The sequence below is a fragment of the Carassius carassius genome, chromosome 24 (genome assembly GCF_963082965.1).
Source record: "Carassius carassius chromosome 24, fCarCar2.1, whole genome shotgun sequence".
NCBI classification, from domain to species: Eukaryota; Metazoa; Chordata; class Actinopteri; order Cypriniformes; family Cyprinidae; genus Carassius; species Carassius carassius.
This window is the reverse complement of record NC_081778.1, coordinates 15312829-15336006: the sequence shown is the minus strand read 5'-3', so window position 1 is coordinate 15336006 and position 23178 is coordinate 15312829. Positions and strand designations below refer to the sequence as shown.

The following is a 23178-nucleotide window of genomic DNA, read 5'->3' as shown; positions in this document are numbered from 1 at the left end:
GTGAGAATGATCATACAGTTTAATTTCATCAAGTAGGCTATATTTTATTTTACTTTATCAATATTTTAGTTGTTTTCTCAAATACAAAAAAAAAGTCAATTTACAAATGTAAAAGAGCATTCGAAAGATATGGAAGTAAGCAAGCAGGAGTGGATGAAAATAAAAGAAAATTTTAAAGATGCACTTTAGGCAATTATAAAATATACAAATAACTTCACTGTGCCTATACAATAAGCAACATTTTATTGTTTTGTATTCTACTATGTTATTGGAAATTGTACATTTATCTTCCAAACAAATTATATCATATTATATACACCAAAAGACATACAGCATATTGTTTAAGTTGCATATAACATAGTTTGCGATCAAGCATGTTCAAGTATATAAAGTGGCTATGAGAGTATTTAACACAATAATAAAAAATATTCCAGCAGAGTGAAGACCATCAGTTCTGGCACAGGAGAATTTGTTCAGGAAACTGTACATTAATATGATTATAAAAACGAAAAGCAGAAGATCGTCACGTCTTGTAGAATCCCTTTTGATTCTGCTGGGGACTGAGACAGAGACAGATAAAAATAATATATATGATTATAAGGATGATTTATCTTCATGTATTAATGTATTCAGTAACCACAAAATGTATTTGGACACTTAAAGTTGTATGTAAATAGGATTATTTTTCATTAGTTATCAAAATGTAATATTTGCAGTCAAGCAGCTGTTCAAACAGCTGTCATATCAGAGTAACCTCAATGAACATGTCATACAGCAACTGAAAAACAATTCCAAATATTGAACAGTATATTATCAATTGAAACAGCTTTTTGTAAAATGTTTTATTCCTGAAACAACTATTTGTGCTGTATTTAAAAAAAATAAATGTTAGTTCAAGTTTCAATGATATCCATACATTTTAAGTGTGGCTTAAGTGTCTAAATACATCTTAGGGCAACTGTATGTGTTATTCTGAAAGCAGCATAACCACCAAACTCACTTTTTGCAGCAGCAGAATTTGGTTTTGCGTCGTCTGTACATCATCATCTGTTAAGAAGAATGAAAGGAAATGTATAAGGCATTTGTTTTTCACCTTTCACCTTGTGCTGAATTGGATAAAACTGCACTGAGTATCATAGTGCACATTAACCTGTCTGTATCTGCGAATGCACATGATGATGACCACAAGGAGCAAGATGAAGACCACGACTCCACTGCTGATGGCAACATACAGCCAGATGTCCACTGGAGCTTTCTCTGTGAAACATTTTAATGTCAGCAGATGTTTAACTCACTTGTTATTGCACATAAATCACTCTCTCCCCCTGTCTTTCACTTATCTTACCAGTCTTTAAAAATAGATCAGCAGATGCCACCATCTTCCTATTCTTCCAGAGTTCACACGTATATTTTCCACGGTGTTCCAATTTCACTTCAGGTATGAACAAAGTAGATGAATTAAGCTTGAAACTGGAACAACTGGACAAAGATGAGCAATTCCATTTCATCTCGAACTCAGAGGTAAGTTGATGTCCTAATATGCATGTCAGATTCACACTTTGGCCTTCATATACTGGAGAACCTCTAGAAGAGGAAACTAATAGAAGGAGAAAATTAGAAAGTTTGGATTAAATAAGGCAAGAGATGTTTGTATTGAGAGTGCAGTAAGAAAAGCCTCAAAAACATATTAAGCACTGTTTCAAGCCACAGTTAACACACAGTAATCCTTTATTCCACTGTTGGGGTATCAACTTAAAGCTACAAGTTACTCTTGATTTATAGGAACACTTAAAGTTTTGCTTTGAATAACATTTAATAATTCTCTGAGGTGAAAACTGATGTATTAATTGACTAATGAAATCTTTAATGCATGTAGGATCTAAAAATATTGTCCTATCATTCAATAAATTATTTGAATATAAAGAGGAAAAAAAAACTAAAATGTCAACCACTCAAATACGTTTTTATCTGTTAATTTACATGATACAGTTTATATAAGTAAATATTCATGACTGTAATGACAAAAAAGTCAGTTTGGTGAATATCGCTTGTTTGGGAAGCCAGTGAGTCAACAAGCCAACGAGAACGAGTAACAAAGTAACAATCGGTAATGTTTCCTTTTGTTGGGTACTTCTTGGAAAACGGAGCTATTATTGTGGAAACTACATTATAGTTTTGTTACACTACTGACTGAAAGTAAATAAGTTAGTTGTTAGTTTGTTAGTTACTAGACCCCCACGACTTTTCACTTACCCTTCAAAACCTCCACCTGAACTTTTGTGCTGAGAGTCTTTCTGCTAAATATCAGATCACATGTGTAAACCCCCCTTATGTTCTCTGATACTGGCAGATGAATCGATAGATCATTATCTTTTAACTCGATTTCCTTGGCCTTGACAGGACTGACTGTGTCCTTTATTACATTCCATCTGACCACCGAACCAATGCTAAGGCTGAGGAGAGAATGAGTTGACTTCGGGTCGCTGAGAGGAGTGAAGCTCCAGATACCATTGATGAGACCGGTTTCATTCAAGATGGACCAGGGAATGTTAGAAGACAAAGAACAAGGAATGAGGACCTTAGAGGATGATTTGTAAATGGGATCTTGAGAAGAGGGGAGGTCTGGAGGAAAAGGGATAAAAAATAAAGGAAACATTGATGTTATTGTTTTGCAAAGAAAATAATAATAAATGGGTAAATAGATGGGGGTTATCCATGCAAAACAAAATGAAAAAATAATGAGGTTGAAAAAGGTTTGATCAGTGCTCTCATTCATTCAATCTTCCCTTTATAGATCCTGACTGCATGATTTTCGTGTATTGTAGACGTACATTATATTATTTATTGATTTGTAAGCAACTCTAAGAATGAGCAAACTCAAGTAAATGGATAGATATATTAGGAAAGAAAGAGTGAAGGAGTTTAATAACACAATAATCTCACCTATTACATAAACAGTTGTTGTTGCTTCCGTATAATATGTTTTCTTCATATACTCCAACTTGCATGTCCAAACACCACTATGACATTTAGACACACTGTTGACTACAATTTTCTCGCCCTTAAGATTTCTTTGATAACAATGTGTGTTTTCCGGTGGAATCCATGTCACTTTGGGTTTAACTAGATTATATTCCATTTGACATTCCAGAGACAGAGATTCACCAATTATCACAGCAGGCACTTTGGGTATAGTGACTGAAACAGAGGAAAAAACTGTTGAAACATGGAATATGATAACTTTAAAGGAATGTTATCATGTAATGTGAAAGTTATAGCCTACACCACAAACTATCAATAATGTCAAAAAGTGTTTGTGTATCCAGATTAACCTATTTAATTCTGTTCATACGGTCAAATATGCAGTGCAGAATCCACATATTACAGTCAAATTACACATGATTAATAATTGCCTTCATGTGTGTAACATGTAGATAGAAGATTGCAGGTGAAATTAATCAATTAATTTGTCATGTTTTTTTTTTTTTTTTGCAGTTCAGCCGAATGACAAAGGGGGGAAGTTTACTTCTGTGTTCACATCCTGATTAGAGCTCAACAGTAGGTGTAGTGTCATTTCCTCATATTCGAAAAAACTAACTGATAGAAAAATACTAATTTTAATTCTCAATTTAATTTGGCGGAAATTAAATGAGAGCACTTAACAGGATAGTTCACCCTAAAAGTAAAAATCTGTCATTTAATCAAACTAGTTTATTCTGCTGAACACAAAGGATATATATATATATACTGTATTTAGTGCTGGTTTTGGACCCCAGTGACTTTCACTGTATGTAATTTGGATACTTTTTTTACTTGTTGTCTCTCTCTCTCTCTCTCTCTCTCTCTCTCTCTCTCTCTCTCACACACACACACACACACACACTTACCATGGTACAGTTTGTAGGTCTTTTTAAAAGTACTTGTTAATACATGTTGTTCACAGCGCCAAATTTCAAAATCAGATTCCTGTACTGGTGAGATTTTAAGAGAGAAATCTTGCGACAGATCGATGTTTGTCTTCGTATCTTTACCTACAAAAGACCAGCATACATGTGCAGTTTTATTAAACGTGAGCCTGATTATTACTGTAGAGTGAAAATCCATAAACTCAAAAACATGCATCTCACCCCTTATGATTCCACTCTGAGGATTCCTAGCGATAGTTATAGATTCGTTGTTCCCGCGGTACCAGTTCACATAAACATTTTCTGCTTTTATTTCCTCTCTAGGTAGGGTAACAGTCCCTCCTACCTGTGCATAAATTACTTCTGGGTTTTCCGATGATAGAAAACATATTGGACAGAAAATAATTCTTATTCAGACTGCATTTCACACTCTTCACCATATAAATACTATTAAAGGGTTAGTTCATCCAAAAATCAAAATGATGTCATCCTCATGTCGTTCCAAACCAGTAAGACCTCCGTTCATCTTCGGAACACAGTTTAAGATATTTTAGATTTAGTCCGAGAGCTTTCTGTCCCTCCATTGAAGCTGTGTGTACGGTATACTGTCCGTGTCCAGAAAGGTAAGAAAAAATCATCAAAGTAGTCCATGTGACATCAGAGGGTCTGTTAGAATTTGTTGAAGCATCGAAAATACATTTTGGTCCAAAAATAGCAAAAACTACGACTTTATTCAGCATTGTCTTCTCTTCCGGGTCTGTTGTGATCACGTTCACTACAGTTTAGTGATATCCGGTTCGCGAATGAATAATTCGATTTAACCGGATCTTTTTGAACCAGTTCACCAAATCGAACTGAATCGTTTGAAACGGTTTGTGTCTCCAATAACCAAATAACCAATAACCAAAAACTTGAGCAAGCTGTGTTCAACCAGTTTTCTATGTTCCTTGTACAGAACAACCTCCTGGACAGCCACCAATCTGGCTTCAAAAGTGGCCACTCAACTGAGACTGCTCTGCTCTCGGTTACTGAAGCCCTGCGACTAGCAAGAGCAGCTTCAAAATCTTCGGTACTCATCTTACTGGACCTTTCTGCTGCTTTTGACACTGTTAATCACCTGATTCTCCTGTCCACCCTCAGAAAGATGGGCATCTCTGGAACTGCACTCCTGTGGGTTAAGTCCTACCTCTCTGACAGATCCTTCAGTGTGTCTTGGAGGGGTGATGTTTCAAAATCACACCACCTTGCTACTGGGGTTCCTCAAGGCTCAGTACTTGGACCACTTCTCTTCTCAATCTACATGACATCATTAGGATCTGTCATTCAGAAGCATGGCTTTTCTTATCACTGCTACGCTGATGACACCCAACTCTACCTCTCATTCCAACCAGATGACCCGACGGTAGCTGCTCGCATTTCAGCCTGTCTGAGTGACATCTCTAGCTGGATGAATGACCATCACCTTCAGCTTAACCTTACGAAGACAGAACTCCTGGTGATTCCAGCTAACCCATTGCTTCATCACAACTTCTCTATACAGCTGGGCTCATCAACCATTACTCCTTCGAGGACAGCTAGAAACCTAGGAGTTATGATGGATCATCAGTTAAGCTTCACAGACCACATTGCTACAACTACCCGGTCCTGCAGGTTTGCCTTATACAACATTAGGAAGATTAGACCCTTCCTGTCAGAGCAAGCAACCCAACTTCTTGTCCAAGCGCTTGTTCTCTCCAGACTGGACTATTGTAATGCTCTCCTGGCGGGCCTTCCTGCATGTACTGTCAAGCCTCTGCAATTGATCCAGAATGCAGCAGCGAGGGTTATCTTCAATGAGCCAAAAAAAGCTCACGTTACTCCTCTCCTCATCAGGTTACACTGGCTACCAGTAGCTGCTCGCATCAAATTCAAGGTACTGATGCTAGCCTACAAGACGACCACTGGCACGGCACCAACTTACCTAAACTCATTGGTTAAATCTTATGTGCCCTCCAGAAGTTTGCGCTCTGCAAGTGATCGACGCCTTGTGGTACCATCCCAAAGAAGTTCAAAATCACTCTCACGGACCTTTTCCTGGACTGTGCCCAGCTGGTGGAATGACCTCCCAATCTCAATTCGTACAGCTGAGTCTTTACTCATTTTCAAGAAACGGCTAAAGACTCATCTTTTTTGCCTGCACTTAACCAACTAACACTAGCACTTTTCCTTTTCTTGTCTTTTAATTTAAAAAAAAAAACAAACAAAAAAACAATGTGCGTTCTATACTAGACTAACTGAGACTTGTCATGGCACTTGTATACTGTTGTTGTTCTCTTGTTGACCTGACTGCTTCTATTGTTCTCATTTGTAAGTCGCTTTGGATAAAAGCGTCTGCTAAATGATTAAATGTAAATGTAAATGTAAATGTAAATAACCATTAATCCACAAATGAATTAAGCTGTTAACTTTTTTAATGTGGCTGACACTCCCTCTGAGTTCAAACAAACCAATATCCCGGAGTAATTCATTTACTCAAACAGTACACTGACTGAACTGCTGTGAAGAGAGAACTGAAGATGAACACCGAGCCGAGCCAGATAACGAACGAAAGATTGACTCGTTCTCGAGTCAAGAACCGTTTCTGTCAGACGCGTCTGATTCGAGAACCGAGGAGCTGATGATACTGCACATGTTGTGTGATTCAGCGTGAAGCAAACTGACACACAGAGCGTCTGAACTGAATTGATTCTTTTGATTATTGATTCTGAACGGATTCTGTGCTAATGTTATGAGCGCGGGTAAACCGAAAGCTTGAATCAAGGGCAATTATCATCAATGACGTCATTACGTCGAGCACAAAAGAACTGGTGAACCATTTTTTTCAACCGGTTTATTAAATCGAACTGTCCGAAAGAACTACTGGTGATCCGAAAACCGATGCAACCGGTTCTTGACTCAAGAATGAGTCAATCGTTCGTTCGTTATCTGGCTCGGCTCGGTGTTCATCTTCAGTTCTCTCTTCACAGCAGTTCAGTCAGTGTACTGTTTGAGTACATGAATTACTCCGGGATATTGGTTTGTTTGAACTCAGAGGGAGTGTCAGCCACATTAAAAAAGTTTAACAGCTTAAGTCATTTGTTGATTAATGCGTATTGGAGATGTGAACCGTTTCAAACGATTCAGTTCGATTTGGTGAACTGGTTCAAGAAGATCCGGTTACATCGAGTGATTCGTTCCCGAAACGGATATCACTACACTGCAGTGATCACAGGTTTGGAACAACATGAGGGTGAGTCATTAATGACAGAATTTTCATTTCTGGGTGAACTATCCCTTTAAGATTGCCACTGACCTTGTGCTTTAAGAAATCCAACAAACAGTGATATTAGTATCCAGCACAACATCATTCTGTCCTCAGAGCAGAACCAGAGAGGATGGAGGAGATCTGTGAGACATAGCCATAGAAAATTTGTCACCAAGAGCATAAAAATACAGAGGAAGGAAGGGGCTTGTGGTGGGCTCAGATTTTTTTTTGCTTGAGAGAAACCGTAAGAGTGTCGGATAGTGAGGGGGAGACAGAAACTTTGTGGTGGGCTACAGGTTACAGACATAAAGGAAGACGAGTGCCAGTGAAGAAACATGAAAGAACAACAGCTAGAAAGACGGTGAGAAAAAGACAGCTAGAGGAGTGTCTGTGGTGGGCTGAGATTGTACAGGGAGTAGATTCTTATCCCTCTCCTTTTCACCTCTTCACCTCCTCCTCCTCCTCCATATCACCCCCTCTCTTCCTCCCTTGTTCCACGAAAGGCGGATCTCTCCACGCTTACACACAGAAAAAAGAACACCACATGGCACTGCTGGTGGCGTCGCTGAGCTTGGAGTGCGGTGTGTGCTATGCCTATTTTATCTGATCTTGCTTTTCTCTCTTTTTGTGCATGTGATTCACACAAATCTCTCTTTTTACTCCCTTTGAAGAGATTACACAAGAAAAATGGGGCCACCTAATTTATTTAGGAGACACCTAATTTATTTGTTACATTCTGTAAACCCTTTTGATTTCTAGAACTAGAAACACCACGGTCTTGGGTTTGATTACCAAGAAATGCATGAAATGTAATAATATATTTAAATGCAATGAATTTCTATTTGGATAAATTGTCTGACAAATGAATAAATGTAAATTATGCTCAAGCTTAAATGCACATTTAAGAAAATAATCATATACAGACAAATATATTGTTCAATTTCCAACTTTAATATTTAGTGATTTTAGTCTTAAAATTATGTTGTATTATTATTATTTGTTATACTTTTGCCTGTTCACCACTGAGAACCACACACAAAAAAAATAAGTGGCTCAAGATTTGTAGAATGAATCATTGAATTTCTGTTAAAAAAAAAAACAAGATCTAGCGATGCTGTGCTACACGCACATTATTGATAAATAACAGCTCTTTCTTGTGACAAATGTGCTTTTTTATAGTATGGTTAGTATGTTTAGTAAATATTACTTCTGGAGCAAAATTTACAGCAACATAATACGTAAAAGTATAATGTGTAATCAGCCATATGGAATATACATTTTTTTTACAGAGTGTGGTCCTAAATATTCACGTTGGCCTCATGGTGTAGGCTATTTATGCGTCTATGATTTGGGTAAATTTAAAGTGGTGAATTTCAGTATGAAAAGTGCCATTTTCAAAAACGATTTGCAGACACGTTATCAACAGCTAAACAGAATCAGTGTCACCTAATGACCAGTGGTTGCATCCTGTGAATGTAAGCTGTTAAACCAATACAAATAAATGTAAAACTATTAGTTGAGACATACAAGTATAATAGTTTCAGCCATTTGTATGTAAAGTCCAGATCATTTTATTGCTCTGATACAGAATTGATGCAGAATTGCTTTGATTTTGCTGCCATTTATTATAAAAACATCTGAGGAAATTGTAAACTTGAGCACAGAAATGTGTTAGAAATGAGAGAAAAGTTTGTGAAGAATGAGAAACAGAAACAGAGGAAGGAGATGCACACAAAGAAATGCAACGATAGATGTAGAGATAAAGACAGCCAGAGACTGCACCTGAACAAGTAACCCAGAAAGACAGATGATCAGGGCTGTGGTCAGGATGGAGGTTAAACAGCAAACAGACGCACAGAGATGGAGGAGAAGGGAGGGGAACCAAAGACCAAAAGCTTCCTTTTCTAAATGCCGAACAAAACTTTTAAAGAAAAAAAAATTAATGGACTTGACAGATTAAGCATGTTTATTTTCATTCATGTCTGGGTTTTATTTATTTTTTTATTTTTTTACTTATTCTGATAAAATTCCTAGCTATTTTAAAGTTTATTTAAAAACTAAACACAGTGGAAATAGACACACTGATGTCATAATAACCTGTATATGATTAATGGTTTATGTTATAACAGATCTGAAGATCATTTTCACAGCTACTCTCAGCAGCGCATTCACTGAATATACTTCTGTTTTACATCCCGTACATTTGATGTCTAATGTTATATATTGTGTATTGGAAGGTTTTCAACTTTCTGTTTGAAACTTTAGCAGGAACCATGTTTTCAGCAATGTAGAATATATATTGTATGTTACAATATTCCTATTCTGATCTGACATAAAAACAGATTAAATTAAATCATCCATAATAAAAAGTAGTTAAAGTTGCCATGTGTAGGTAAATATACTCACCTTATGAGCAAATTACTATCGTTCCTCTTCAAAGTTGTGCAGCGGATGTGTTCACTTACAGGCCAAAATATTTCTATTTAAATGTTGACGCCTCCCTTCTGTCTGATTGGCCTGAGAGGTAAAAGAAGACGTCCGGTTATTGACATGAGGCTGTTGAATTAAGCAGATTTTAAAAAATAAATAAATAAATAAATTAGTTATACATTTTCCCACTGAATATCTTTAATTGTCAAACAAGTTATCACTTGTAATTGTGTATTATAATTATTTTATCTAACCACATTATTTCTCCCTACAAAACATTATAGTTAGACCAATATAAAATTTCATAATAAATAATAATAACATGGGGAAAAATTCAAAGGCAATCATTAAATTAAATGAATAAATAAAACTGGAATGTTTTCCTGTAATAAATTTTAAAAATTACACATCACTGTGTTACGCTCAAAAATTTTTTTTTTTTCTGAGTAGGTTTTTCTGGCTGTAGTACGTAACGGATGTATTTGATTATCATGTAAAGAACAACGTGTTCTCTGAAACACTGGTGATTTTACTGGTTTTTGTGTAATTTTTTGTTAAGCTTATCTGTTTTTTTTTTTTCATTGTTTGTTTGCCACATTGTTTTATAACTGACTTTATCTTCTCTATCTACTTTTTTTTTTAAATATCAGTTTCCTATTATTAACCATGAGCATTGCTATGGAGCTATTTATCATTTTTTATAATAACCTAATCTACTCCATTTAAAAACACTTCTTAATCAGTGCTGACCCTCCGAGCCCAACAGAATAAACTCTAAAACATTTATTTTTATTTCTCTGCTTTTTTTTTTTTTTTTTTTCTGGAGGTGTTTCATTGTCCTTAAAATTATGATTTTTTTTTAAATCTATTATTTTTTTAAAGAGATCCAAATAGATGCTTCATTCTAATGTCAACCTTCATATGAATCTGAGTGTGTATGTATCTTGAGCAAATATAGGTGGAATGTTAACATATAACGCCTGCACTATGAACAGATAATTCACTGCAATTTGTATAAGAACGAGAATCATTGTAACCTTTACAAACGACCTCAGTGTGTTGAGTGTAAATTCTTTGAATCCAGTTATCAGCATTTAATGCATACTTATGTGATATGCAATTATGAGGCAAATGATGATTAAATGCATTCACATATACACATATATAAATCATATATTTTAAAGAAGCATTATGGATAAAATGAAGATTGCTGTTTCAGATATTATTAAAACGCAACAAATTATCACAGCTCAACTTCCTCTAAAAATGGACAAATCCAATATGTTACCTTGCCTGTTTTTTAAAACCTGGAAGAAGGTTTCTCTGTAATGTATCACTTCTGCTATAAGTTCTGCTGATTTGAACCAATGTGGTTCCATAGAGGAAAACAAATGAAACAAATACTGAAATGAAAGCTCATGGAATACAATAGTCATGTTTTTTTAAAAGAGAACTAATTTATTTATTTATTTATTTTATTTTTTTTCTAAAGGCATTCAAGAAAAAGTCTTATGGTAGTTCTGTTCAGCATATTTCTGCGCAATTCTTCATTTTAGTGCTGCTCACGGTTTACATTTATTGTTTGGCACTCACCAAATCAAATGGCTCATAAGTGCAAATTTATTGATTTATAACTCTCATTCTGATGATAGTGTTAAATTTGCATTACAGAGGATTTAGAAGCCCATAAGCAATGCACAAGTCTTAATACACACTTATCTAACCAAGTTGCACTCTTAAAAAAGAAGATACTTCAGTCATTCTTTGCAGAATATTGTGTTTGGCAAAAAACACAATTTTTAGCAAGAACCAACAAAACCCATCATCTCAGATTATGAGTTCTTCAGGTGTAAGCACCAGCTCATTGATTTTGCAAAGACCTAAACACAAAACAAAGTTCTTTGTGGATTCTCCAGTGCCATAAGTATGTAATACTGTAACATGTTTAAGGTTGAATAAAGCATCCTGCTGTAAAAGAACAACTATATTAAAGAAAAGTGCGAGAGAGAGAGACAGGTAGTGTAGAGCATGTTTCAGCGCTGTAGGACAGGAGTGGTTTGCTAAGGGGAACCACATGAAGGTTGAAACAAACACTTTGCCTGCCTCACATCTGTGTCTGAGGTTTCACCCCTCTGTCATTCTCTCTCTTCCTGCCATGTTCTGTTCATCTTCTTCAAAAAAATACCTTTAGCTTTACACAGTTCTTTATATCACCATCAACATCTGTCTCTCTGTCTATCTAAGTATTTATCCTTTTTCTCTCAGTGCTGAAAGGAAAGACCCATTTTAGAGGGATCCCTCATTACTCACACAGACTCAAAAGGTGTTGAGACACCAACATAATCATTACTGAAAGAGAGAAAGCAAGCACGCAGAAAAAGTAGGCGATTTATTTCAATATGTCCCATACAGGTTTTCATTACGTGTTTCCCCTTCAGCAAGTCATTTCTGTGTGTACTCGTCTGAAGAACCGAGGACTGATATTGACTTTGTCTCCCACACATAACTTCAAGGTTATTTTTGGGGAGAATAATCTGCAGTTTTATTCTTTGTTGCCATTTAATCTACAGTATTCAAACTGGCAAGAACTGTATATGCTTATATTGTAAGAGGTTCACTATGGTTATGTGACCCAGAGGGGATTCCTCTAACAGATCCGAATCCTCAGAAACTGTCAATGCTTCACACACATCTGCTTAGACAGTGGGCCGTAGGAAACGTTGAAGAAGTCTGAGGAGTGCAGAGCACTAAAGAGGGCTAAGATGGACGCCATTGCTTTTGGTTTTCTAGAGTAAGAGTTTCACATGGTGAACAAAAGTGTTTTGGAAAGTAAGTGGAAATTACAAAGAAAGACAAACTGCATATGTCTCTTTCGTTCTTGTGTTTTCAGTTACAAACCTCCTCCATTTAATGAAGTCCTGTAGGTTTGAAATGCAAGCGCAACTAAATGTCAGTGGAAAGAGATGTTAAGAGAAAGAGAGGTTACTGACATTTGGACTGAGCTTACGAAAATGTGTATTTTTAGATTAATGTACAGAAGATTAGATCATATTTTAGACGGCAAATTTCGAAACCTCATGGTACAGATGGTGATTGTGTTCCATTGCGTAATTATGTTCACGTCATTGTATTTCTTGCATGTTGTGTTTTTTTTTTCAGCAGAAATCTGCAAATTGCCCATATTTATTGATGTATTTTCACAGAAATGATTATAAAGAGGTCATACTCATTTTCAAGAATCTGGCAAGTGCGGCGCAGTGTCATTTCCTGTATTTATGTGATTTCATTTTCACTTGGAGTTTTGTTCCTCTGAATTAATTTTTTTTTTTTTACATTTCATATTTGGATTTGATGATGGTTGCTTTACAAATAATTTTTTATATTTACAAAAATTTTAGATTCATTGCACACCAACTGAAATATTTCAGGTCTTTTATTGTTTTAATACTGATGATTTTGGCATACAGCTCATGAAAACCCCAAATTCCTATCTCAAAAAATTAGCATATCATGAAAAGGTTCTCTAAACAAGCTATTAACCTAATCATCTGAATCAACTAATTAACTCTAAACACCTGCAAAAGATTCCTGAGGCTTTTAAAAACTCCCAGCCTGGTTCATTACTCAAAACCGCAATCATGGGTAAGACTGCCGACCTGACTGCTGTCCAGAAGCCCATCATTGACACCCTCAAGCGAGAGGGTAAGACACAGAAAGAAATTTCTGAACGAATAGGTTTTTCCCAGAGTGCTGTATCAAGGCACCTTAGTGGGAAGTCTGTGGGAAGGAAAAAGTGTGGCAAAAAATGCTGCACAACGAGAAGAGGTGACCGGACCCTGAGGAAGATTGTGGAGAAGGACCGATTCCAGACCTTGGGGGACCTGCAGAAGCAGTGGACTGAGTCTGGAGTAGAAACATCCAGAGCCATCGTGCACAGGTGTGTGCAGGAAATGGGCTACAGGTGCCGCATTCCCCAGGTCAAGCCACTTTTGAACCAGAAACAGCAGCAGAAGCGCCTGACCTGGGCTACAGAGAAGCAGCACTGGGCTTTTGGACAAATTTTGCATGTCATTCGGAAATCAAGGTGCCAGAGTCTGGAGGAAGACTGGGGAGAAGGAAATGCCAAAATGCCTGAAGTCCAGTGTCAAGTACCCACAGTCAGTGATGGTTTGGGGTGCCATGTCAGCTGCTGGTGTTGGTCCACAGTGTTTTATCAAGGGCAGGGTCAATGCAGCTAGCTATCAGGAGATTTTGGAGCACTTCATGCTTCCATCTGCTGAAAAGCTTTATGGAGATGAAGATTTCGTTTTTCAGCACAACCTGGCACCTGCTCACAGTGCCAAAACCACTGGTAAATGGTTTACTGACCATGGTATTACTGTGCTCAATTGGCCTGCCAACTCTCCTGACCTGAACCCCATAGAGAATCTGTGGGATATTGTGAAGAGAAAGTTGAGAGACGCAAGACCCAACACTCTGGATGCTTAAGCTTAAGGCCGCTATCGAAGCATCCTGGGCCTCCATAACACCTCAGCAGTGCCACAGGCTGATTGCCTCCATGCCACGCCGCATTGAAGCAGTTATTTCTGCAAAAGGATTCCCGACCAAGTATTGAGTGCATAACTGAACATAATTATTTGAAGGTTGACTTTTTTTGTATTAAAAACACTTTTCTTTTATTGGTCGGATGAAATATGCTAATTTTTTTGAGACAGGCATTTTGGGTTTTCATGAGCTGTATGCCAAAATCATCAGTATTAAAACAATAAAAGACCTGAAATATTTCATTTGGTGTGCAATGAATCTAAAATATATGAAAGTTTAATTTTTATCATTACATTATGGAAAATAATGAACTTTATCACAATATGCTAATTTTTTGAGAAGGACCTGTAACTAGAACTTGTTGAATGCCTCCTCCATAACACCAGTCATGCATAAAGCCACATTTGCTGATTTCTTTCTAATGAATTGCCTTTTCTGTTCCATAATAAAACTAAGGGTCAGGTAGGAAAACCCTCTCACAAAATGTGTGGTATGTGTGTGGAACAAAGCTGAAGTGAGAGGATGAGAAACAGAAAAATATCTGTATGACACACTTTGTGAAAGAGGGAATCCTGCTCTCATTATGAAAATCACTCCCTCCTTCATAAGAGCAGCACACAAACACCAAAATCTAACACAGACGCGCTCTATTTTAAGACTTTGTTACAGTCACCATTTCACACTCATTGTCAAGAACTGCACTCTTTAAAAATAAAGGTGCATCACGATGCCATAGAAGAACCTTTTTGTTTAAATGGTTCCATAAAGAACCTTTAACATCTGAAGAACCATTCTATTTCACAAAAGATGGCGAAAGAAGGTTCTTCAGATTATAAAAAGGTAAGAAAGATGACTGAATGGTTCTTTGTGGAACCAGAAATGGTTCTTCTATGGCATCGCTTGAAGAACCTTTTGAAGCACCTTTATTTTTAAGAGTGTGCAGCAAGACTAATAAAGAGGGTCACTTTATTCATTTTTGGCCCATTGTGATGTAACGCTGAACCACCTGAAAAGTTGTTTTCTTGACTATTAAAACACATTTACAATATTTTTTTATTTCAATTCCACATTCAGCGATGCAGAATCTGTGAAACACGTGTTCTGTGCTTGAGAATGCACTACATTTTGCTCCAATTTTTTTTTTTTTTCACTTGGTTTGCTGTTTATATGTTATTCTCTTGACTTTATGATTTCAAGACTATTACTGGCTTATTTTTCATTATTTACAGTCAGAGGAGGATGTTTTGGCCAGAATTAATTCTCAGAAGATCAAGAGATCAGGTTCTTGTCCGGTGACTTTATTTAAGAGTACATCAAATATTGTCAATCAATCATGACTTTCATTATATTTTTAAAAAAAAAATAACTAACTACATTTTCAGCTACTGAAACAACGTGATGAGAAGGTATTAATAGTTCTGTAAATTTTAATGAAATAAATACTCTACACTCTTGTTGAGTTAACGGCTTGTTAGTTTGTCCGACTGATTCACATTGATTCCTCCAGTTTTCAGTATAAACATCTAAAGACTGGCATATTAATGCAGGAGTGCTGCTATATTAAAGATTATTATACATATGTATGGCATATTGCATATTTACGTCACTCAAACAAGGTGAGATAATTGCATGTATGCACAAAATTGAATTTTGTTTTTTGTGTATGTATGTATTTGGCTAATGATTTTTTGAATATAAAAAATAAAAAGAACTGATAAACAAAATCCTGTACTTTCTTTTTCTGTGTGTACAGATAATTTTAAAAGTAATGTATTATATTGAGCACAGTATTATGTTATTGGAAAGAAAAGCATGATAACAAAAGATCTTGGCAACAGCAAAAAAAATCCTTGCCTGAGAAATGGAGGCTGTGTAGCCTATGTCTCGTACATTATACATTATATTACACATTATAAGGCATTTAATACTCGCAAGGTGTGTGCAAATAGCTGATATTACATTACATTTTATGCTCATTGAATCATTTTGATCCAGAATTTGTTCTCAGATTGTCTCAGACTGTATCCAAAAGCATTCTGTGTCTGTCCTACAAATGTTTCTATCACTGAACAAGAGCCCTTCAGCAACTACAGGCCGCTGCATTAGACAGCAAACGGCTGAAGACAAAAATCCACTCTTTTAATCTGTTTTAACACTGTCATCGTTAATACTGCAGTATCTTAAATAACTGAAAAATAAGACGAGGTAACACTTTATTTTAAGGTAATGTTATTAACCTTGTTACATGTTTAGTAATAGTAAATTATGCATAATTACATGCCTAACCCTAAACCAAACAAAGACCCCAACTCTAAACCTATATAGTAAGTATACATAGTTAATTAGTATTACTCAGTACTTGCTTGTGTAATTACATTGTAACAATGTCACCCTAAAATAAAGTGGTGATTATTAAAAATATGTGTCAATGATTTCACTGTGCAGCGTTAACTTTATCTGCTACACCCGAGGTCAAAAGTGCTCTTGATGGGTTGAATTTTGGGAAGATGTTTTTGCATGTAATTGTTTTTTTTTCTGCCATAGAAAGCATATAGAAGAGTACAATTAAATATCCTGACAAATTTAATGCCTATGTGACACCTAAGACATGCTTGCATAACTGTTGCAAGTTTTATTAACATGAGAGATGCAATGTGTTACAAAGATGAACTTTTATTTTATTAATGTGTTTGCAAGGAATAACAGACCTACATCTCTTCCATATTTTATTTGTTACGAAATAAGAACAAAACCAGATCTTCAACAGAAGACGGTAATGTCTGACGAAGATGCACAGTTGTTGTTTTTTTTCAATTGGGCATCCATTTTTCATTTTTTATAAAGCGGCCTCAGAATGTATTTGTGGACACCTAGGCCACACTTAAACATACAAAAATCATTGCATTAGATAACAAAACATCACATTTAATTGGCATTGTTGTTGTTTTTTCAATGGGTCAATTTTCAAGCAAACTATTTGTTGAGTTACAGTATTAGATAATAAAGCAAACGTTTAACTGTTCAATTGAAGACTAGAAGTATTTGGATAATTTTGGGTCGTCAGACAAGATAATGTGATGATCTACACCTGTGGTTAAGACACCTGTGTAATCTTAAGGTAAATTCATGAAGCTACTACACAACATCTTAAAGCCAGTATTAAGTGCATGCATTTGACAGACTTTGATCCAAATCAACTTGTATTGCATTCGGTTGCGTTTAATCAGATTCTCCTGGGAATCAAACCTATGGCCTTGCCGTTACTAACACCATGTCATACATAAATCAAAGAGAGATAGTTAAAGAGCAAAGTTCTAGCAGCATTATTTTCGCACTTGCTTTGATATTTTTATATTGTATTTGATATTATATCTAATGTAATGACCTGAGATTTTAAGTCTGACTTTTGTGGCCACTGGATAGAAAAAAAAATATATATATATATAAAAAATGATTTTCGGTAGTAAAACTTGGTGGAGGATGAGGATGTTGTCTGTTGTAATAAATTCCTCGCTGTTAAGTGAAAAAGCTGTCCTCTGTATCTGCACATTTTTTTAATCAATATATTAATATGCGATATATACTAGTGACTTAAACATGAAAATACCTTTTTCAGTATAAATGAAAAAATCTTTTAATTTTGTGAATTATGTTTTATGTCATTTAAGAAACTTTGTGGCTTGTTTACGTTACCTTACTTTTTTATTTTTATATCTATATCTCAGTGACTTAATATGAATTCAATTAAATGTTGCAAATACAAAAAGTCAAATAGAAAAAGTATCCCATTTGACCGATTCAGTGTAACCGTGTGAACATTTAACATATCACAAAACGTGAAACTTCAAAAACATTCAGCTTATCACACAAAACGCTAAAACTGAACAATACTTAACAATATTTTTTGACTTAATCTTCACCCAGTTTACAAAAGTCTACTTTGTTAACAACAATTCATTTTGAAAATTCAATTAAGGGTTCATACTGAGACCTTGGCCTCCAGAACAGATAGACTTTAACACAACATTAAAACTCCTGATATCTGTTAATATGTTCTGCATTATGAAGTTTTACACTTTCAAATATATTTCATATACAGCAATAAGAGCAATACGATGTAATCTATAAACACTAATTACCAAACACTAAAACATTACTCAAATCATACAATTTTGCAATAAAATATGTGAAAAACAACCTCAAATATTTGTATGTAAATAAGAGTAGACCTGAAAATGTCTCTTCGAATGGTTATTTATGCTATGGTTATTGAACTTTTGATCATTCAACACAGTGATTACTACAAACAGCACACCAGAAACATAAGATCGGAATCTGAAACATTTAAACAAAACTTTACGCTACAATTAAAACAGTATATAGGACCATATGATTGTAATGATCAAAACAAGTTGCTTTTGAACATCATTAACTAAAAAACACATCTCCACCACTGCCATTTTGTTTGGAGTATTTTATAGCTCGTCATTTGTGTCAGACATTTAGCAGAAGACAAAACACTTTTGGCTTTTTACATGAGAAAACAAATGAAAGACAATAACAATAACAAAAAGCAGCATGGTTTGTTTAACAGAACAATACTTACAGTTGTGATGAGATGAGTGTGTGTTCTGTTCAGGGTCTCAGAGCTACACTGACATTTTCTTTGTCATACACAGGGCAGGAAACTGCAACGTGATTTGTGCAGTTCTGCGCTCATGTGTCTGTGGTAACATATGCTTTACGTTTTTGCTCAGGACTACTCTTCAGCACTGTTTACCCCATTTCAGTGTCACACACCATTTATCACACCAACGGCCTTCTGTCTGCATCAGACAGCCTTTCTTAAAGCTCCTTTCTCTTCGTCTTTCTAAATAGTGTGTTTTTATGTTATCCTACACCCAAAAAAGATACAAAACAGTACCCTTTCAAAAGGTAGTAATATGTACACTTCAGTTAATATGTACTTTTAAATTACTAATATTTACATTTAAGGTAGTAATATGTGCTATTTAGGGGTAAATAAAGCACAAAGATGTACATTTCAGCTTTTGTACCTTAGCACACCACCACAGTGATAACATTTTAGCTTTTTTTAAATACTATAAATCAAAACACACAGACACACTTTTAAAGTTAAAATCACATTAATGTTCTTTATAAGATAGTATTCTTCCAAATTGCTGCACAAAAAAATAAAGATGTCTGTGAACATCTGTACACGAATATGGACACCTGTGAACAAAAACAATCTCAGCTGCACCAGTTTATGCTCATTAAAAAATTTGGGAAATATACACACACAGTCCACACACGCAGAAGCATGTTAAAAGAATATTACAATTTTATAAAAATAAAAAAAACAACATTCAACATTCTTGTCATTCAAAAAGTACAGTTGTGAAAATATTTATATTATATACTCTGCAACAGGATTTGTTTTTAATGTACAGTAAACATCACATATGTGTAGCCTGGTTCTACTGTAAATCTTGAAAAGTGCATGTTTTATTTAGCATTATTAATCAAGAAGCACATTTAAAAGCACAGGGTGTGTTTTTCTGTGTCTTGCGCTTTGCTCCTCTCAGTTGGTGTGGTTTGGGCCTGCTGTACGTGTACGTGGGTTGTGCTCTCATCTGGACACTGGAAGTGACCTCGCTCCCTGATCCAGCTCTACTTCATTCTCAGATTCATTCTCAAAAAACACACACACACATGCTGTAAGACTTCTGTAGCAGTTACTATAGGGCAATTAAATCTATATGAACTGTTAACTACCAATTAGGAAATACACAATTGTTGTTCCCCAGAATACATAGATATATGGACTGTGTAAATATAACATCCCTAAATTTATTAATTTTGACATTACCAGTATATATACAATATAGTGTGAACAACAGAGATCCATGTATATTATTCAGTCCAATACTAATAAATGGCAGATCTTAAAACTCTACACTATTTTGTGAAAATAATCTGAAAAATAAGACTAAAATCTCTTGTTTTATTCTCCAAGTGAATATAGTCATAATTTTAATGCAAATAAATAAAAGCAAAGGCAATCTATGTTAAAATATGCAACAAGCACAAACAATTAAATATCCAACGCGAACCATTACTGAAAAATTTTAAATAAGGTCAAATTAATTTTAACAGAATATATAATGCAATTACAACATTAGACTGTATCTTTTGGGTTAAAATAAAAAATTTTGTTTGAACTATCCCTTTAATATCCCTTTAACTATCCCTTTTAACTATCCCTTATAAAGGCTGTACAAACCTTACAGTAAACCTGACTGTTAGTAATACTGTTATCATTGTATTACACAGAGTAACGGAAGAACAGGAAGCACCTGTTGCACTGGCAGTAGTCTTTGGCTGTAAGAGGCTGCCGCATGGATCTCAGCTTCCTCATCCTCTTCTAGGTAAAAAAAAAAAAAAAAAAAATTCTTAACTGAGCCATTTCCTTTCTTGCTTGCTTTCTTCCTTTCTATCTTTCACCTTTATCCGTTTGTTCCTTTGTCGGATGAAAACGGTCACAATGATAAGTCCGATAAGAACCACAGAACTGGCTCCTACAGCAATCCAGACCCACAGCTCTTTGCCTTTAGTTAACACCTGTCCACCTGTTCAGTTATCAATGCAAACAGACACCAAGTCCTTTATCAGGGATTTTGCTTAGTGCACATAAAAGAGCCTGAATTCTATTGTGGAATGAGGATTCTAGGGATTCAGTGATATTAAAATTCATACTGATACCAATACTTATTTTCATGTTATGGCCAATAACCAAAAAACGGCTGATATTAAAATGGTATATTTTGTCAAATTAAATAAAAAAAATAAATGTATTTATTGAAAATTATATTTATTTATTCAGTTATGAATTATTCTAAATATTAACTTTAAGTGAGAGTTAGATGACAATAACATAATCTAAATCTAATTTTTTATATAACTCCGATTGGATTCATCAGAAAGAAGTCACATAGCTACAGTAGGATGCTCCAAGAGTGAGTAAAACACAAGCTAATTTTAATTTTTGTTTGAACTAACCCTTTATCACAGTGTAGAGTATTCACATTTTTCAACGTGACATCAGTTGGTATTAAAGTAGTAAACTTGACTTTTTCTGAACCCTTGCCATTCCAGTGTAAGCCTTTGTTTTCCGTGTTCTTCAGGATTGGGAAAGAGACTTCGGAAAGGTGCTCAGCCTCCCAAATCCCACCCACAACATGCTGAGATACACTCTGAGGAAGAGAGCAGGGCAGCACTGTGTCGTCCCCTTCAGATACATTAACAGCTGTAGTCTGGTTACCTGTTGGAGACCCAGACAAATGTCACTGACATCATGCAATGTGAACTATTATAGTAATAAAAAAACATTCATACTGAGTAACAACTACTGAGTAACACCAACCAACAACAGTCAATGTAACACTGAGATTCAAAGCATCTTTGACACAGTCACAGACTTCAGGTAAATTATTTGATTTTTTCCATTATATATTTCATGATTAGGGGGTCTCAGCCACTGTACTTCAGTATTTGTGTTTCCTGTAATGTCACAGTGCAGCTCTGCATCAATAGATTGCACCAGCACTGGGCCTGGTTTAGCAAAGACTGGGAGAGAAAAAGGAGTAAATATGAAAAATACAATAATTCTAAAAAATAAATAAATACAAACATAATAATGACAACCACTGCTGTCGCCTCTCACCTGACACAACATTAAACGGTGTGTTGTTTCCCTGACCTTGAATGACTGCAAAAATAGTTTCCAGAGTCTCTTGTCTCCAGTCTGGGAACCTTCAAAGTTTCTCTGATTGGAATTGCTTTTAATTCAATATGGGAAGTACCTTTAAAAGTAAACAATTACAGACTACTCACAACACTTAATATTCATATCATTTTTGTATCGAAAGGAGAAAAAAAAAATGAATTCCCCTCCGTTTAGCTCCTGTTTTGCCTCTGATGTTAAAGATAATAACGTTCTTAAATTTCCATTCGGTATCACTGTTTGAAGGTGCTCCACACTTCAGGGTAACCTCATCCCCGACTTGCTTATAGAACACATTACATTTCCCACATGATATACACAGTGCTGATGAAGGGAAGGACAGAGAGCAAGGAGCGTAAAACACATGACAGAGAACGCTGTACAGGCAGAGTAATAGACTGTTTAAAATAAAATGTATTATACAGCTATAGAATGATGCAATGCACTTTATGAATTCATTTATGCTCACCAAGAAAGAGAAAAAAGAGGATCTTACAAGTTGCAATTCAATATGATCAATAAAAAGAAACTGAGTTTCTTTTTAAATCAAAAGCCCAGAGTTCTACAGAGATGAATACATTTTTATTCATGCAAAGAGGCTCGTGCTTTTGCAAAGAAAAAGGAGCAAAACGTACGGTACAATCTACAAATGCTACTCCCTTCAGTATGTTTGTTTCATTTTCTTTCGTTCTCATTTTTTTTTTCAACAGTAAATGTTTGGTCTAGAAAAAGGTATTTGTAATTTCAACTATTAAAATTTAATTTTAGGAGATAAATGCTTAAGACACTCACATTACTTTTAAGTTTAACAATCTATTACCAGCAAATATATAATGGCTTCAAATTTTACACATATTTAAAAAACAAACATTGATAGACATAAAAGAAACAAATGATGGATAAGATGCTTATATATATATATATATATATATATATATATATATATATATATATATATATATATATATATATATATATATATATATATATATATATATATCACAAATGTACATTCATTAACACAGGCTTTCCTTAGAATGTTTGTAGTGCAAGTATGTATTTTAATTCACATTTCAAATATTAAATTATTTTTTTTCAATAGACATTTCAATTATTATATATATTTAAGAATCATTAAAGTTAACTCAACGAAAATCTAAAACATTATAAATGAGCATCATGGCTCCAGACTGAGTCTTAAAGAAAATCTTTTGTTGTTAAAAATGGTA

At 35.1% G+C, this 23178-nt stretch overlaps 2 protein-coding genes and 1 long non-coding RNA gene across 5 annotated transcripts in view; 1 reads left to right on the top strand and 2 right to left on the bottom strand.

Annotated features, from left to right (window-relative positions):
• Positions 1-11635, top strand: part of LOC132102945 (carcinoembryonic antigen-related cell adhesion molecule 20-like) — a 132783-nt gene extending 121148 nt beyond the window's left edge. For all 3 annotated transcript variants that reach the window (XM_059507687.1, XM_059507689.1, XM_059507688.1), the window contains exon 10: positions 11623-11635. The gene's annotated coding sequence lies outside the window, so the exon portion shown is untranslated. The remainder of the gene's footprint in view (positions 1-11622) is intronic.
• Positions 19-7321, bottom strand: LOC132103607 (uncharacterized). Its single transcript, XM_059508709.1, has 9 exons — positions 7237-7321; positions 4128-4268; positions 3888-4031; positions 2944-3198; positions 2254-2622; positions 1346-1597; positions 1151-1257; positions 1001-1047; positions 19-560 (listed from the first exon to the last, which is right to left on the bottom strand). The coding sequence occupies exons 1-9, from the start codon at positions 7289-7291 to the stop codon at positions 524-526; spliced, it is 1407 nt and encodes a 468-aa protein (XP_059364692.1). The 5' UTR covers positions 7292-7321; the 3' UTR covers positions 19-523.
• Positions 11636-19557: 7922 nt separating the features above from the next.
• LOC132102921 (uncharacterized) lies at positions 19558-20775 on the bottom strand. Its single transcript, XR_009423308.1, has 3 exons — positions 20671-20775; positions 20523-20590; positions 19558-19858 (listed from the first exon to the last, which is right to left on the bottom strand). It is a non-coding gene; the product is annotated as an uncharacterized LOC132102921 (long non-coding RNA).
• Between the last annotated feature and the right edge of the window lie 2403 nt (positions 20776-23178).

Bases quoted from the DNA above. Each gene is read 5' to 3' on its own strand.
- LOC132103607 (XM_059508709.1), bottom strand. From the start codon at position 7,291: ATGATGTTGTGCTGGATACTAATATCACTGTTTGTTGGATTTCTTAAA. The intron at 1,048-1,150 runs GTTAATGTGCAC...TCTTCTTAACAG, and splicing joins GCATTCGCAGATACAGACAG to ATGATGATGTACAGACGACG. The intron at 561-1,000 runs GTGAGTTTGGTG...TCTCTGTCTCAG, and splicing joins AAATTCTGCTGCTGCAAAAA to TCCCCAGCAGAATCAAAAGG.